Source organism: Megalops cyprinoides, chromosome 2, assembly GCF_013368585.1.
Source record: "Megalops cyprinoides isolate fMegCyp1 chromosome 2, fMegCyp1.pri, whole genome shotgun sequence".
Taxonomy (NCBI): domain Eukaryota; kingdom Metazoa; phylum Chordata; class Actinopteri; order Elopiformes; family Megalopidae; genus Megalops; species Megalops cyprinoides.
In genome coordinates this window covers 17505001-17523437 of record NC_050584.1, presented here as the reverse complement: position 1 = coordinate 17523437, position 18437 = coordinate 17505001, and the positions used below count along the sequence as shown (strand labels likewise).

Genomic DNA, 18437 nt, shown 5'->3' with positions numbered 1-18437 from the left:
AACTGTGCAGGTCCAACAGCCGCCACTCAAATGGCTCTGGTGTGAAGGGATACAGTCAGCTGTACTTAAAGATCTGTGTAAAAGCTGTGCTGCCTTGGTTCGGTGCATTCAGAAGTCAGCAGTGAACCGCAGGCCTGCCCTGCTGGAAAGAGAGCGGAGCATTTTAGACCAGGGTCTCAGGGGTCCAATAAGAATCTCCTCACAGTTATCAGCACCAAATCCAATTGGCACTGAGAAGGCAGGGGTCATCGCAGGGCACTAGGAGACCAGCCATCCAAAACGGCAGCATTTTGATCATCAGCCGGCTCACGGAGGGGAGGATTATAGGCCCAGCTTCCTCCTCCCACTCAGGGTTTGCGCTAACCTCTGCGATGAACAGATGCCCCTGGCGTGTTTGATTAAGATTAAAGTTTGGCCGTATCTGTTTCACATAATGGAATTTCCCAGCAGTCTTTGGGCAAACAATGTCGTGCGTTTGACCTTGCGCAACACGCGTTTTTTTTTTTTATACGGTAAGCATGCACCATGGGAAACCCTTATCAGAGAAACATTACAAATCCAGGAACACGAGGACTCCCTCTCCTTGCTCGGGAACGTTCAGATGAAAACCGGCGAGACCTCTTTTATCCTTCTCACAAAGGATAGCTCAGACTGAAGTGCGCTCCTTTGAGTGATTGACGCCGTCAAAACGTCTTCAAACGACCAGAACTAAGCAGCGCCGAGTGCACTTGTCAGAGGAAGCGACAGGGGAAGCCGGAGTGAGCGCGGCTGTCCGGCGCGTGGAGGACTCACCGAGGCTGGTCTGAGAGTTGGGGTTGACGTACTGGTCCTTGCTCCACTCCACCATGCATTTCAGGATGGACACCAGACATTCCAGGCCTTTCTTCCTCAGGCTCAGCTCCTGAAACACGCGGTCACACGTGGTCACATGCGGTCACACGCGGTCACACGCAGGGCTCGCTGTCACAACCCAGGCAGCCTCAGTAAAAGGCCCGGCGCTTCAACAAATGGGCACAAGCCAATTAGCGTCTCCACTTTCGGAAGGCACCGGCTGCAAGCCTTAAATATTACATTTCATTAATTTCCTGCTGTGGCGTTAAATACAAGGATTAAAGCATATCTTATGAAGAGGAGGCATGTGGAGATGATTTAAATGGAAATATTGTGCTAGAAGGCAAAGGAGTTCTTCAGCCCATTGTAGGATGGGGACTCCGAGCGCAGCGACTCAAAAGTGCTGCTACCAAAAAAAAAAACCCCACAATGGAGACTTTTTTTTGCAAATCCAACATTAAAGTGATTACAGTATGAGAGAGTTGTAATGCATATGGAAATATGGTTTTTTCCATTGCTGACACACATGTTGGTGAATGTTTCCTTACAGTCATATGGGGAAGTATTCACTCCATGGTTTTCCTCTATGGTTTTTAATTGTGTATTTAGACAAACTGTTGCACTTAAACTATTACGTGCACTCTGGAATGCAGGGGTAAGAACTGCACACACAGGCTGTTATGGCAGGGGTTTTTTGACAGCTGCCGAGAGTGAAAACATTTCCCTTAAAAACTAGACTATTGTAAGTGCTTTCAAGGTACTGTTAATAAGTGTAAGCTCAGCAGGCTACTACAATGACGCCATACTTAATAAAAATGTGTTTGCAAATTTCATAGCTCTTTACATCCCTAAACTGTGCATTGCGGACTCATTTTCAATTGTTTTCAATTGCTAAGCTTTCTCATGATCTGTGAGACCTCTGAGTCTGACACAGTTGGTAAGTAGGGGATTACCGTTTATGTCAAAGCGCGGGGCGAGCACGTAATTAAGGGGGTTATAATTACCTGAACAGGAGTCATGCCCAGCTCGTGCCCAGCCCGGCCCTGTGCAATCTTGGAAAGGTCATTCACGAGCCTTTCAAATATATTAGCAGCATTCAAGTCACAATCATAATTCACATAAATATCAACCACACTCTGGGCATCTGCAAGAAAAAAACACACAAAAAAGGCAGACATTAAAACCAGGGAAAGTACGAAAATGCCAGAGTGCAAAAGAGCAGCTTAAAAGACGAGAGCACACTCGCTGGAACATTTAAAGACGGCACAGTCTGAGACCACACTCATCCGCACGCCACAGACTAAGACCGCACTAACCAGCACGTTTAAAGATGCCACAGACTGACACTGCACTAACCTGTACATTTAAGGACACCACAGGCTGAGACTGCACTGGCCAGCACATTTAAAGAAGCCACAAACTGAAACTGCACTCACCTGCACATATTCTGGTAAGGGTCTGGATAACCATCCATTTGTGGTCGAAAGAGCTTGTGGACGTTTCCAGAATATACAGAAAAATCTCTTTGAAAAACACCTGAAGGCAAAAAATAAGAAATAACCATTTATATACATGCAGATATTACAGACATGACAAAATTATTTATAATAGACTGACTTTTGCTGTACATAAACTAACTTTACTGTTCTGATATTGCTGCACTGACTCAGAAATAAATACATCCCAAAATGTTTCAAACTGACCACTGAACTATGAAGTGATGTTGAAACATCATTTCAAAAAAGAAGCGATTTTCTTTATAGTGTCACGTACGGAACAGCTACAGGTGATCTACTGCAGATTTAGGAAATATATATTCACAACACCAAAGATCCTGACAATAAATCAGAGACAACAGCCAACAGGTGAGAATGAGACCAATGCCGCTGGAGTGGAACTGAGCTATACCAACTTAGTAATAAACCCCTGTGCTAATAAATTCCCTTTGTCATTAGGCTGTTCCAGCAAGATATATATCTCAGCACATAAATGTGTAAACATACAGTCACTTTTGTGGCCTGAGGAAAACTGCGATCTGGATTTAAGACCAAAAATGACAGCACCTCAATTTGCATCTTGAGATGAGTCTTGAAGTTGGACAAGAGGGTGAGGAATATGGACAGGGAGAGCTCGAAGACCTCCGGGACCGAGGACACGCCATTCTTGGACAGGGCGACGCAGAGGTACTGCTTGATGGCGTTAATGAACATCTCGTTGGTTTTGAAGATGGGCCCGGCGTTCTGCAGAATGGAGAGGAGGAGCTGGAGGGACAGGACCTTCGACCGGAGTTCGTGAGACCTGAAATTGAGGGCGGAGAGAGAGCCGTCTCAAATGCAATGGGAGCGTGCAGTGACACCCCGATTCAGGGCTTTATCAGTCTCCCCTAATTCACTGTGACTGAAGTCGATAACGCCCACAGTAGTCTTGAGGGAGCCGACCTATAATTTCAGCGGGAATCGACAAATACTTAATGCTCATAACAGATCAGGCTTCTTTTCTCGCTGGTCCTGCATCTAAGATGAAGATCAAATTGGAGAGCGATTACGGGCACGCCTGAAAGGTCAGAGGATTGCATTTCATTAGAGCGAACGCTAAGCTCTCAATTTACTGATACTGTAGATATCTGAACTACGAGCCAATTTTCCCCAGTGTATTCTGAAGCTAGAAAAAAAAGGCAGACACTTCAGCTAAACTGACAGGCAGAATCTCTCCACAAACTAGGGGTTATCAGTAGATGTTTCCCCCTGCCCTATGAGGGAGCCTTGCTTTATCTTCATATTATTTACAGAATCAATTCTGTCACCACAATTGTGCTCATGCGCATAGCGACGCTACAGAGACAAAAGAGACTGATACACGACACAGGTCTTGCCTCTAGGTGTGAGGCACTGAAGTATCTTAACCGCCTAACGCTGAGCTGCTAGGCACAGGGCAGCAAACAGGCAGTGTGTGTCATTTTTACAGGCCGGCGCTAAACAGACCTCCATGTGGCAGAAAGCAAAACAAAAGGGCGATAAGTAACTAAGGAAACCAAACACTCCACGATCTTAGGCGTTTTCAGACTGACACTGATAAATATCCGCCAGCCTTATCGAAGCCGAGCCCTCTCTCCGTGAAGCGCTCTGGCCTTCCGGCCCCCTTTGGGGCATGACGGGCGGGGAAAATGAGTGTGCGGCAGGCCCTGTCCCTGTCAAAAGCCACAGAGAGGAAAGCCGCCCTAATTTTGCGGGGGGTTATATGCCAAACACAAAGTTCCACCCGCAGGGACTCGAGCAGCGGCTGATTTAGCTGAATCTCATGTCTGGCGGGGGCCCGCCTCTCCCCTTGAAGTTACACGGCTCTGACGGAGCCTCTGTTCTACGGAGGCGTGTGCCTACAAAAGCACCTCTGATATCGCGCGCAGCGCTCCTGATATAAATCTCAAGGCCAAACAAGCCACGGGCCCACTGACGCACGGATCGATGCCATCATGACACAGACTTCCTCCCAAGCCTTACTGATGACAGCTGTAAATGAAAGAGGCTTTTCTGTGCAATTGTTAAAATGGAGCAGTTCTCCCATTGTCTGACAGCTCTGCTCAGCAACTGATGAAGGAGGGGGGTGACAAGGTACGGACCACCCAGCGTGGGGTAACGTTAGGGCTCCGAGACCCCAGCATCTTTAGGACAGGACCATGGGGAACGGATACAGCCAGTAGAATAGTCCTCAAATTAAATTACACACAGAAACCAGATTTGGAAATTCTATTTTCAAAACTCTGCTATCAGATTCGAAAATCAAATTCATCTCTGTAATTGGCTTGGCAAATGTGGAACAACCCCAATGCTTGTACTGGCAACTTCAGAGTCAAGAATTGGATTATGGGGGTGGAGGGGGCATTCGTTCTTAGCAGATGTGAGTCTGTGTTAAACAGACGAAGTTGTTATTGAGCAGTGCTGTGTTTTTTCCCTTTTTGGGCTGAAATTCTAAAGAAATTGAAGAAAAAACAAACATGCTAATGTCAAGCAAATTATCCAGCTGAGCCATCAACAAGGCTTGACTTTTTTCTTAACTCATTCATTTAACTAATTTAACATTTTAACTAATATATTCATTTGAGTGAATAATACTGTATATTAAAACAAAGCTACCACCAACAGATTACATACATTTTGTTTTTTTACACAAATGAATTACTTTTGACCAAAGTGTGCTTGCATTAGAATTAGTACTGGTACTCATATTAGTGCTATTTCTGATCTTTATGAGAGATGGATTACTCTGGAGAGCGAATAGACTAGCACAGAATCCAGAAACCAATGAGGAAAAAAAAAACAATTTGGTGTCAGTGTATGAGTGGTAATGCCCTCCTACAGCAAGCACTAGAACAATAGTGGAGAAGACTTACTTTGGATCAGGGGGACCATCAGAAAGTGGCTTCATGGACAGCTTGCAGAGGGAACGGAAAACTAAAAAAGCATCCTTCTGTAGAATGTGGGAGAACTTCGCACTGGGGGAGGGCCCAGTTGTCACTCCAGATTCCTGGGGACAGGAAATAGTAACCAGTAGGGAAAAAAATGACAACGTCGCCAATTTTGTCAGACCCCTGAGCTCATATTAAGGATTATTTGCCTTGGACACCTCCCTCTAGAGGCCTGTCGCTTCAAGAGGCTCAGGCAGTGAGGGTGGGGGGGGGGGGGGTGAAAGAGCGGCTGCTGGCATCGCACCTGAGTGTCATTGGAAGAGACGGACAGCCTGTCGTCAGGCAGGGACGGAGTGAAGCTCGCTGAGATGGGCGTTCCGGGGATGCCGTTGGCGTGGACGTTCTCGCTGTCGCTGCCCAGGCCGCCCTCGTCCTCCAGCGAGGTGGGCGTGTCCTGCGTGCTCTCCGTCCCGCCGGCGCTCTCCCGGGAATCTGGAACACGCAGCCGCCATGCCGGAGAGGAGGGGTTACAGGGACGGGCTCTGACAGGAATTACTGCCACTGCGATTCGGCGCAGCGTGTCTGTGTCTGTCTGTCTTGAAAAGGACTCGCCCTTCCTCACAAGGAAGACTGTGCCAAAGGAAGACTCTGACACTAGTCTTAATCCACGCTGTGATCTACCATATCAAAACTGATTAGCATCCAGTGAAAGCATTGGGGGCATGTGTAGCAGGGGCTATTTGTTAGTTTCGCAATTTGACCACTAGGTGGAGTTGCACAGAAATGAGTTTCATAAAAGGGGTGAGGGCCTGCAATCACCAATTGAATCTGATTATTATACCATCATCATCGTTCCTAAGGTTAACATATTCATTGTGAAAACACTTGTATTACACTGAAGCGATTTAATTTATATTTAAATGAACTCTCCCAACAGAAAGACGAAAAATGCACTGTCAGCTGCAATTGGCAACTAAAAAAATGAAACAGGAAAGACTGAATGCACCTTCTAGTCAACATTTAAAAAAATGAAACACAGTCAGTTAAACGGAAAGTGACAAATTACCTCCAGCTACAGTGTTGACTACTTCTTGCAGGATGCTCTGTACAATCTCCTGGGCCTTTTCTTCATAATTTGGCATTTCTTCCTCCTCTACACCCTCAGTGTCCTGCTTCGATAAACCTGAAAAGTGATCCAGGTACACTGAGTTCTAGGGACAGACTTTAGATTGGTTGACACAATCACAATTCTCCTGCCACTGTGCTGCTGGCTGAGGGTCCTCTTCTAAAGCAGAATAACCCTCAACATGACCTTTATTTACATATTCATGTATATTTTATGCACATTTATTAGATTGATAAAGCACAAGTAAATATACAGGACTCACCTTCAGCATTAATTATGTAATTATAACTGAAAACCACCTAACCTTCACAAGACAATGAAAGAGTCACATTTCATAAGAAGCACAGTTGTTGTCTTTACTCAAAACTCAACCAGCTGGATGAAAACCTGCATGTGAATGTGTGTGTGCGTGTATGTGTGTGTGTGTGTGTGTGTGTGTGTGTGTGTCCACCACTACCACAGTTGTTCATTCGGTTATAGTTTATTCCCTGCTGACCCAGTCTCTGTGACTTCAGCCAAGCAGCACCAATTCAGAATGCAGTTTGTCATCTTCATGTCTGCCCACCTCACAACTGTCCCCAGCAGCCCATCAATTATGTGCCTCGACTCCCAGTGAAAGCATTTATGTGAATTACGTGTCATAGTCGCCTCCAACACATATTTACGGCCAGCCCAGCCTGACCGAGATTAGTCCATCAGAGGGCTTACACACCAGATGAGCAACACTTTTTTGACACAATCTCCTTCCAACCCCTCAATACAGCCAGCTGACAAATACCACAGCTTAAGCAGAATTTATCAAATTATGACAAACTTTTTCACTGCAACCACAACCAGCCACAAAATGTCAACACACAAACAACAGCTGGGTTGCCGGTTCGATCCCCGCTGGGACACTGCTGCTGTACCCTTGGGCAAGGTACTTAACCCACAGTTGCCTCAGTAAATATCCAGCTGTATAAATGGATAACATTGTAAAGACCTGTAACCTATGTAAGTCGCTCTGGATAAAAGCGTCTGCCAAATGAATAAATGTAAATGTAAATGTAAAAAGAGGAGGGGCAGAGAAAGACAGTGTGGTGCAGGGATAAAGCCAGACTCAGCGGTGGAATGAGCAGTGGGAGGAAGGTAGAGACAGATGTGGGCAGAATCAGCTGTAGAAGAGACAATGTGAGGCCAAGATAAGGTCAAACTCAGCTGTAGGAGGGGTAGTGTAAAGGAGAGGCAGGGTCAGACATAGCTGTAGAAGGGGCACTGTAAAGGAGACACAGTGTCAGACTCAGTTGTAGAAGGAGCACAGTTGAAGCCAAGACTCTGCTATGGGATGGGCAGTGTGATGGGGAGATGGAGACATGGCTGTAGGTGCGAAGGTGTAAAGGGGAGATGGAGACAGATGGAGTCAGACTCGGCCGTGGGATGGGCAGTGTGATGGGGAGATGGAGACATGGCTGTAGGTGCGAAAGTGTAAAGGGGAGATGGAGACAGATGGAGTCAGACTCGGCCGTGGGAGGGGCAGCGTGAGTAGGTCAGACTCACTCTCCGCTGCGGCGGTGGCCTGGTCGGCCTCGGTCTGCTCGTTCTCCGCGCTGCAGAACTCGGACCCGTTCTCCGGCTCCGGGTCCTCCTGGGCGGGGACCTTGTCGGCCTTATCGCCGTGGCGGTCGGGCGCCTCGTCGGCCTCCTGAGGTAGCTGCTTGGCCGGCGGGTCCTTGTGCTGCTGGATCTGCGGGGAGTCGGGCTCGTGCTGGCTGACCGGGGACTGCTGGAGGTGCTGCTGGCGGTGACGCTCCTTCTCCATCTGCTTGGCCTCCTGGAGCTGAGGGGGGGCAAGCACACACCGCCCGCTCTCGTTTACACAGGGCAAACATGTGCAATGTGCTGACTACAGGCTCGCCAGCCTCCTCAAATGCCCTTTGGCCGCCCAGCCCCCAAAACTAAAAAGCAAAGCTGAAACGCATCCAGGGCTCGCGGCAAGAAGCAAAACTGCTGCTCTGGGCACCACTGTTATCCAGGAACAAGAAGCAGAACTACAGGTTCCTCTGGAATTCTGTAACTGCAGACGGGCTGAATATTTCTGCTGTGGGGGAGAGTAATGTGAGGTCACACAGCATACTTCTGAAACTGTGACGTTATTTAAGGCCTGCCTTAGGGCCTAGTTATGTAAACTTGTCTATTTTCAGGCCATTTAAGGCTGAAAATGTTTACGGTTAATGCCATCAGACCTGTCATTGTTGTTACATGTTGTATCATCACTTAAAAGGTAATGTGAGAGAGCACTCAATTGGCATTAGTCTTGCCTTAAAAATGCACTGGTGAAATTGATTCACAGAACATAAAAACATGCTCTCTGCATATTTATTCATGGAGATGAATGAAAGAATCAAAACTACTAAATTATTTGAGTGATCTGTGCTGTAACTAAAATGGGCCTGTTATGTGGCAAATAACTAAATATCTTCATTTTAAACTTATTTCTCAATCATGTTGAACAGATAACCAATCCAGGGCATGTGAACTTCCAATGACTTTGTCTGAAATTGTATGATTTAGTGCAACATCTTATTTTCTTACAACTTGTGTCCCAGCAACCCAATTTGATATAGTCACTGAGAAGGTGCCAATGTGCATCCATGCAATCACAGAATTCCACTATAGATTGTCTTTTCAAGTGCATATTCAGGTCTCAAACATAAAAGTTAATACAACTGAAAAGCTGGGCCACACAATGATCAAAGCACAAAATAAATGAAAAGACATAGGCTGTGGATCAAAAACGGAGGACAAATTTATAGCACCGTGATTGAGACTGACAATCTGTATTATCCTACAACTGCACCTCAATTACACCAAAATTCATGAATATAAAAAGCCTCATTCTTTATCCCTTGTAGACTAATGTTCAAACCACCAGCATTCACTGCAGTTGAATATACTTAAAATGTTTGAAATTGAGATTTAGGTAGTTAGGCGAGAGCTGCGTTTTCATGCATTTCAGCATGAAAAAAATAATGTGACTATGCTCTGTGCAGAAGCATAGGCATGTATCTGAGCATCAAATCTCATTCTTATTTTCCTGTTATTTTCCCTAGGATTCCTGCTGACTTCTCAGAAACATATCCAGAAACATATCCAGGAAGTTAACGACAGGGGCCGTGTAATAGTGATCAACGTGACATCTGCCGCATAAATATTCATTGGTGAGTTTTTAAATGCGCCATTGGTTTTTATCGGAGCCGTTTGCCTTCCACACGCCACCTAAAACGAACCAAGGGTGGGAGGTGGGAGGTGGGGAGTGGCATCTACTAGGTGTAGGCCTGGAGGGAAACTCAGTATTCAGCTCACAGCTTGCTCCTACTTGCCTTTTTTGGACCCGTTCCCTGCATTTTAGCACCTCTGAATTAACACGGTGCCGTCACGTGGCACCAATATCACACTCGCAGCTTGACGTGATACACACCGCATACGCGGAGACAGGGGCTCCTCCGCTGGGAACACAATGTCAGACACGCCAATTAAAGAAAAAAAGGTCACGAGTCCACCCTCGACGCTTGGCTGGTGAATGAGCTGTCTGGCACCAGGGAGGCTCGGCGCTCTCATTCCGGAAATTGCGGAGATCCCAAACCTCACCAACGGCCACGAGCTCTTATCTGTCCCATTTGACCCGGCTCACTGAAGGCGGCGGTTCCTGCCACTGATCTCAGATCCCCTGCTCAAATATAAAATGCGCTTTCTCCTCACGCAGAGATCCTTTCACAAATTGTTGATGATAGTAAGTAATGATGTTTCTCAGCATCATTACTTGCATTGCGAATCTATTCATAAAACTGAGGTGGGTTTACACACAGGTGCAAGCTCAGGTGAGTACCAGAGGAAGTTGCAGTGCGGTAAGCTCATTATTCAAATACCGTTGTGGACTTTGCCTGGAATAGTAACATGATTTGTGCAAAAGTCTAGGGATGACATGTCAGCGCAGTGATGCTCCTTAAAGCTCACAGCGTACCCTTTCAGTTTACTCCTTGTACCTTCCATTCTGCTTCTTGCCAAACGTACACAAATGACTGAATTTGATAGCAAGGGCTGGTTTGAAGGAACTGACAGCACTTTCGGAAGAGGTTCTCCCCGACACCGAGTATGACAAATGGAAATAAAAAAATGTATAGATCAACAAGCTACGGTGTAAGTTGAGGAAAGAGGATTGCAGGCAAATGAACAGAAGCCACGGCAAGCACAAAAACAAGGCACGTCGTCTCAGATGCTTATACAGGAAGGAATCAAGCCAAGGCGCACACAACCAGAGGAGTTCAGATCAGGCAATTCAAGGCAGTCCTGTACACGTTTACCTGACGTTCTCGCTTTCTGGAGGCCAAAGACCAACTTATCTTGTGATTTGTAAGCTATATTTCGAAGGGGGGAGGGGGAAGAGACATCAATAAAAAAAAAACTTTTAGATTGGAAAAAGCTTTTGTCTCTGTATCCTACGGGCTTTGGCTTAGCAAAACGACTCACCGCCTGGTTCTCCATTCGGGCGAAGATGACGTTCAGCATCTGCGTGAGCGTTGCCTTGGCCGTGGTCTGATTGATAAGGTTCTTGCTGGCCAGGTAGATGTTGTAGCATGTTCTCACGGCCTGCAGCACCGTCCCCTCGTGAATCTCTATGTGCTGAGAGGTCACTGCCGTGAGCAGAGCCTGGGGGGAGAAACGCACTGTTAGGACATGTCGACTCCTCTGTGTAAAAACTACACAAACCACCAAAACACCGCAGGGACCCTTAGAGACCCCCCCCCATGGCTGATGGAAGGTGCTTTCTGGAATCTTTATTTTTTCCTGCAAAATTCAGCATCACCACCATTTCAATAATATGTCCTAATTTATATAGTACATTTCAAGTATACAGCACAAACTTAATTCCAGAATTCCAAACTGAGTTTTTTTTGGTGTGTTCAAGTTTGAATAACCTTTACTGGTGTGTGAAACAAGGGCATTGCTGTTAACATTGGATGCTGTTGAAAGGTTACATGCATGTTGTGTAGCCAGTGTCACGGTGAATGCTCGTCAGATGCCGACTAACACAGGCAGCACAACCATGTCCAAACAAACAACTCCCCAGCCCTCCCTTCCAGGCATTCCAGAAGAGCTTGTTTGTGAGAGCGCAACTTGGGGACGCCGCAGACAGCCGAGCTTGGCAGGGGCATAGCAGGGGAGCTGGAGCGAGGCTTTGAATTAGGCTGCTGTGTCACACACAGAAGCAGGCGCGTGCCCAGCGGCCCGCGAGGACCGGTCGCGGAGCCACCCTCTGCCTCATCGGAAGTGATGGGCCGGGAGCGCACCCACGCACTCCTGCCCAAGCCCCTGTGCGTCTCCCCGAGCTCCCGAGGGCATCCCAGGAGGGCGGGGGAGGGCTCACCTTGATAATCTGCAGCTGAACGCCTTCGTCCGTCTGCGGGCCTTGAAAGCAGCCGCATATGGTCTCGATTATCCTGTCAATCAGCTTCTTTCCCGGTGCAGTGCTGTCTGGGGCGCTCCCAGTGAGGTGGCCATACGCTATGAGTTTCTGAGAGGCAAGACATTAAAAAAAAACGAGCTCAGGTTATTTACACAGTTCCGTGCGAAAATAATGCCGAGCCGAAACGGACAACTAACTACGGCTGATTTACGGACTGGTATTACAATTATTCATCCATGCGCGTTTCAAAGTTTATGGCACGCCTAACAATATTTTATTCCCATTCCCCTTGAGTGTACTGCTGGTGAAACTTCTGAGTCAAACACCCAGCGCCGTTCTGGCGGGCTGTAGACCTCCATTGTCCCGCTTCTTCCTCTCTTTCTTCAGCTTCTACTGCAGCTTCACACGGCTGCCCTTTGTCCTGTGCAACGGCTCAGGGGTGTTTGCACACAACTGCCACCCTCCCCACCGCTCCTCATCTATTGACTGAATCATCTCTTGTCCTTTTTTTTTTTTTTTTTTTTTTTACTATGAAGCAGACGCTCTTTTCAAACTCAGAATGAGTTGGGATGATACAGCTTTATTTGGGTCACCATTTCTCTAAGGGGAGCACGACTGGGAGCTGATGGCACCCATCAGAAATGAAGCTGCGAGGGAGGATAAACGCAACACGCACGCCGGAGCGCGACGAACGCACTCTCATCCGCGGGTACTGACCTGTAAACAGTCTAGAGATGTGCTGACGATGCGGGGACATTTGGACTGACAGGCCAACTCGAACGGCAAGAAGTACTTATCCGCCTCTATGAAGTTCGTCTTTGATTTGACAGGTGGCAAAGTGCTGGATCCAGCTTTGTTGTCTCCGGGGGGTGGGCTGAACAGAGGAAGAAACAAAGAAAACGAGTAAAAACAGGATATCAAACTGCCACCGCGTCTGCCCGCTTCTGTATGAAACGTCCTTGATTTAGGAACCCAGTGGTTTTCCCAACAATGCACTGCACACACAGACCGGTGAGGCCAAAGAGGAGGGAACGGCACAGCCCCTCTGCACACGAGGCTGGTCCGTGGATCAGACAAAAGCTTAGAATTTTTCACATATGACCAGGGCTGTGACTCTCCGTAACAAGACCCAGAATGACCCAGATGTGACTGCATGATGGACCAGAGGAATAAGTGCGAAGGGTGGTAGTTGTAAGCTAGCGGCCTAGCGGTTTTTCTCCCTCTGGGCTGGGTGAATGCTGTGGTGTCGTGTGCTCTGGGAGGGGTCAGTGAGAGGGGGTCAGACAGCGTTCCTGCTGATTCTGCTGCTGTGCGGCGACTGCCTCCGAGCCTGCTGCCTGCGGAGGCGGCGGGGTCTGGCCAGGCCTTTGATTTGGTGCTCAGCTCCGCTCTCCCTGTGCTCTCCTTCTCTGGCCCTTTGCTTTAATTAAGCAGGATGTGGAGGGGATTAGCCTGCTCATATTTTTAATTGACGCAAACTGGGATTCAGCCAGGGTGCAATGGACAGGGCTGTGGGCCATCCGCTGAGAGAGATTGCCCTCATCAACATTCGCAGAGTGCACCTTCTTTGGTTTTCGAGTCAACACTGCAGGTCTTAAGACAACACACATGCACACAGACACACACACAGACACAGACACACAGACAGACAGACACACAGACACAGACACAGACACAGACACACGCACAGAGGGCAGAACTGGGTGGTGGAGGTGGTGGAGCTGGAGAGCAGAGAGGGCCAGACGTTAGAGCGATCTCTCCCCAGCCCCAGACCCCCTCAGTCAGGCTGAGTGCCTGTGAAAGACCAGGCACGCTGAAGCTGCTCCGGTTGCCACGCAGCAGGAAGGAGCACACAGTACATTACATTCCACACCCCTGGTTACTGCACAGCAGGCAACAGAGGCAGTAAATCCCTCTCTGGCTGAGCGGGGGCTCCATGAGAAAACACATTAATGAAAAGGGGGACGGATTTCAGTCGAGTCAATGATCCAAACAAAAATACCGGAGGCTACACACCGGTCAAACACAATAGGGAACATATACAAACATATTCATGGGTGTCCACATGCATGCAGAGAGAGAAACAAGCCCGTGCTCCTTACTCTGGAGATCGATGTGAATCATGCATGTGTAAGATTTAGAGGATACAGTACAATTCACTGATATCAGTCACACAAAATCAACTTACCTTAATTTTTCTGTTTCTTCTTTTATTTCCTCTGTAAAAGAAAGGGAGGGAAACATTATGTAATGAAGCTTAAACACAGCCAAGGGAATGCTGAAGCCTAAACAAATTTCTTTTAATACTGAAGAGACCAAAAAGGAAAATAGCCCACTCCTGTCACAATAAGCTGAGCATCCTCATTTCCCATCATGCACCAGCAGCCTTCTCATTCCAGAGGCTGCTCCTGTAAGACTTAGTGCGCGCTCTGCTCCATTCAAGTCGTCCCAGCGGTGGGAGAGGAGGGAGGCGCAGGCACGCCCTAGCGACAGGATGTTTTTTTTTTTTTTTTTTGCGAGCCGCCCTGTTCGCAACTGAATTCCCGCCGAGAATGAGTGACAGGCCTCCACAAGCCGCTTGACGCTGGATGCTCCCCGCGTTCTGTAAACAATCGGTGCTCTCTCTCTCTCTCTCTCTCGCTCCACACGGATCAGTCACCACCAGGCCCAGATCTGCCGGCGCCTGGGCATTTTGTGTTTATTTCACAGATACAGCAACCATGAAAGCAGCAGCATCTGCCAAGGAGTCTGACTCATTGGGGAATAATGCCAATTTTTTTCTTTTTTTAAAATAAAAATAAAAACCCAGTAAAGTAGGAGTGGGTCTGCACATACACAGAGTGGCAGTGAACAGCCCTCCCCTTATTATTCCTACAACTTTTCCAAGGTTGCTGTTAGTGTCAGGCAGTGGCAGACCATGAACTTTCTTCCCCCCAGTAAACAAGCAATTGAAAGCCTAAATCTAAATTCTTTCATGGTGAGTGCATGTCTACCGTTTTTTCTCCTTCTGCTGAGACCGTTATTACACCTTAAGTATCCTAAAAATATAATTTAGATTGAGCGGTCTGCCATTCATTAGCCACGTACAAAGGACCTTTTTCAAACAATGAAAGTTCAAGTATTTCACCGCTGTCAGGCAGTGCTTTCCATCTAAATCAATTTCCAAGCACTCTGTGACAGACTCTGAAGGGTACAACTCAGCCAGACTCAATTTAGCCCCTTACTTATGATCATCATTAAAAAGTATATTGCACTGCCATACAGAAAAGACATTCAAAAATGTTCCAGTTGGGATAAAGCACAACACTAATGAGAACCTTTCTTTTGAAAGCTTTTAGGAGGCAGAAAAGAGAGGCTGTTCAAAGTAAGTGTGTCTCTGGATACAGCGCGTGATTCAAGCTACAAAGTTAAAAGATGAGGACTCCTATCGGCTTTCTATCCCCAAAGAGCACGTATTAGAGCTTTAATCCCATTTTTAAAAATGATTTTCATTGAGGTTACGCGCTCTTGGGCTGCTCGCTACGGCGTGATAATTTTAGGAAACCTTGGTGGTGGTGCTCTAATAGACTGGTAATTATGAATGACTGCGCGTTCAGCAGAACGGCTATGAGACAGTGCGGATTAAAAGCCTTCTGGGCAGTAAACAAGGATAAGAGCCGCAGTGTAATAACCTCCAGCTCGGCAGCTGCCTCCCACAGAGTCCCATCCCCGAGCTTCAGCATGGCGATAATGCAGGCAGGAGAGGCCCGGCTTGGCATGGACACGCTACGTTTGCTGCCTCTGCAGTTCTGCAAGCCCCGTCTTCACTAAGAGCCTCTTTTGTCTATGCGGGGCCAAACGACGGAGCAAATTCACTTAAAGGCCCTGGCAGAGGGGAAAGCTGCACGGACGGATGAGCTGGATGCAAGCCCCAAAATCAACCGGCGAGGTTTCCTTGCGGCCTCACGCGACCCTGCTGAAAAGCTGCATAAGGTCTACAGGTAATCAATTGTATCAACTGAGCTTGTGTGACGGCATGAAGCACACAATCTGCTGTTTCAGCATCCTACGGTTACTCACTGTGCATGCTACTTTACAGAGCTGGAACGTCACATGCTCAATTGCAGAAACTCTAAAAATTGTACAGGCCCACTGAAGTAGAGACTCAGATGGTTACACAACCACACTTCATCCCCCATGACCCTCCACACCCTCCCTGAGAGCCAGTCATAAAACACGGACAATTTGTTTTCCTGAAAATCAGGAATTTTGCCCCACAGGAATGCCCTCCATTGGGCCTTGGTGTATTTGAATGAAGGACTCAACCCTCAAACTCAACAACAGTACTCTACTGTTTCAGAAAAACTCCAACAGCTAGTGGAAGCCTCAAATATAAAAGTGTACAGTATTTCTGTGACCAACATCTAGTTTAGTTCTGGGAAGCAGTTTACTGGACATGAAAAGCCGCAGTTTGCTGCAGCATCTAGGGATCCTCTTAGGTAGTTGTATATTTAGTTACTCTTTAATCAAGATCCAACAAGCCGTCAAATGACGGCAGAGCATATAACTTAATCATTCAAGATAGTGTCCCCTTTAATTACCTCTAACATTAATCATATACGCGCATTCCAGACGTCGACCCATATGCTGACTGTTTAACTGACTGTACAACGGAGATCTAACAACACAATTGGCCACATCAGGCAATTCAAATGCCTTTAAGTAATGTTTAATTGTTACTTAAGAAATCTGGAGGAGAGCCACTTGGAGATATGCAAATTTCCCACAACCATAGCAACACTGCAATTCTTCTGAAACCCCATCTGGGACATTTTAGCGTGCTGCTCCTGTACACCAAGGAGAATCCATAGATGGCAATTTCCTATCCTCAGCACCTGAACGCCGCGCTAGCTTTTGCTATTATACCTCAGCCCGATTCAAATTCATTTTACATCTCACCTTGCGAGAGAACAATTATAGCCGCTTTGAGTCCCACGCAGTAATGGATATGAGAAAATTATACTTGACAATTATTCTACGTCAGTAGTCAGCACGCAGTATTCCAGCTGCAACACTTTAAGAATTTTGTTTGCTCTCCATGCAGCAGCACAGTAAAATCCATTTCAAAGGAAATCCAACCCTTAAAATGCCTTTCGAAACCCGAGATGCTGCTTTTCTTTTCTGCATTTGAAAATGGCATGCTTTTCAGGAACCCGGGCATAAAACAATCCTATGTAGGCTAAGTCCCACGTGCTTTGGGCCTGGAACTCAAAGCTGAACCCAGAGCATCTCGTGAAATATTACTCCCATACCAAACCTAAAGGCATGGCAACGTTGAAAGGATCTTGGCCGAAATTCATGCCGATTTCTTAACAATGTTATACACACTTACTGGTAAATTCTTATGTCACTGCAGAGGCCTTGAAAAGCCAAACCTATGAGAAATGAGAAACAGATTCATCATGCTGAGGTAACATGCAGTCCTGTATTACCCGACCCTAAAAAAGGCATATTAAGCTTTGGCGTGCAGCTTATCAACATAAAAACACCACTCATGCCATTTGAAGGGGGGCTTGTTTCGTTTCTGTTCACTGTTTGCTCAGGCTGGTTCTTTTGTTTGTTGGTGCTCTTCTGTTCTGCTCATTTGTAAGAAGTGTTGGCCAGCTTCTCCACATGCCATAATTCTAAAAAATTATATCCAGCAAGGCAGAACGTTAAGGACAGCGTGACTAGGCCCGTCCGCATTTAAAGTGATTGACGGTTGGTTGCTGGCGGACATTCGGGCATTCGGGCAGGACTGATTACATCACTGTGTTATGGAACTCTAATGGTGGCCATCCAACAGCTGGCAAATGGATGAATTGACTAACTCCAAGCACAAGACATAGGAGTGCACCTGATCCAACTGTCTCTCATTACATTAAGAATGTGCAACAGATTGACAGAATTGTTCATTATCATGGTGTGCGCAGAACACAACATCTGCAGGAGAGATCTGCAACGGAAAGCACCACTAACTTATTTCATAAGCTGCACTCCATCTCCTCTGATACACACAAATTTGGGTTCAAGCATGATTCACAACAAGTGCAGCAGCAGTGCTTTTCCAAGAGCTTAACAACCCATTAGTTAGCATTTTTTGCATTCTGCAACCCAAGGCATTCATGTTTGCAGCATCTGAATAGCAGCATCACTGCTTTGAAGAAACAGGAGAGTACTGAATACTTCAAGGCTGCAGGGCTTAATCTGTACAGAAGACAAAGACAGGTAACCGACTGCAGTACAGCGCTTGCACCAGGGCTGGCAATGCCGATGACCTAAGAACAATTTTGATGGACGTCTATGAACATCGTTACTTGTTTTCAATTATCACTTTCAGTTCTTTCAGAGCAGAAATCTACCACGCGCTGCGGATGAAAGGTAACGGAGCGCAGATGTACAGGAGACAGCAATTCTTCCACTGCAATCTTCAACAGGCAGCATTTGCTGGGGCGCCCGTTTCCGGGCGTGTGTAAATGAATCGTTTGGAGGAACCTGTAAAGGCTCCAAAGCCAGGTTCTAATACCATCTGTGGCACCGCTCAGCCGGTACAAGTGAGAGGCGGCGAATGCCCCGGGGGTCTCCCCAGGATTTTGTGGCGCGCCGGTGCCACATGG

The 18437-nt window shown here is 47.0% G+C and overlaps 1 protein-coding gene across 1 annotated transcript in view; it reads right to left on the bottom strand.

Moving 5' to 3' along the window:
- The window catches only part of arfgef1 (ADP-ribosylation factor guanine nucleotide-exchange factor 1 (brefeldin A-inhibited)), a 56467-nt gene that overhangs the window by 16433 nt on the left and 21597 nt on the right, over positions 1 to 18437 (bottom strand). Inside the window, exons 2-13 of the mRNA XM_036521070.1 lie at positions 13991 to 14021; positions 12520 to 12676; positions 11764 to 11910; positions 10866 to 11045; positions 7896 to 8175; positions 6300 to 6416; positions 5538 to 5725; positions 5219 to 5352; positions 2895 to 3129; positions 2268 to 2367; positions 1836 to 1975; positions 793 to 901 (exon numbers count right to left, since the gene is read on the bottom strand). Of these exons, the coding sequence (XP_036376963.1) occupies positions 793 to 901; positions 1836 to 1975; positions 2268 to 2367; positions 2895 to 3129; positions 5219 to 5352; positions 5538 to 5725; positions 6300 to 6416; positions 7896 to 8175; positions 10866 to 11045; positions 11764 to 11910; positions 12520 to 12676; positions 13991 to 14021 (1818 nt within the window). The remainder of the gene's footprint in view (positions 1 to 792; positions 902 to 1835; positions 1976 to 2267; positions 2368 to 2894; positions 3130 to 5218; positions 5353 to 5537; positions 5726 to 6299; positions 6417 to 7895; positions 8176 to 10865; positions 11046 to 11763; positions 11911 to 12519; positions 12677 to 13990; positions 14022 to 18437) is intronic.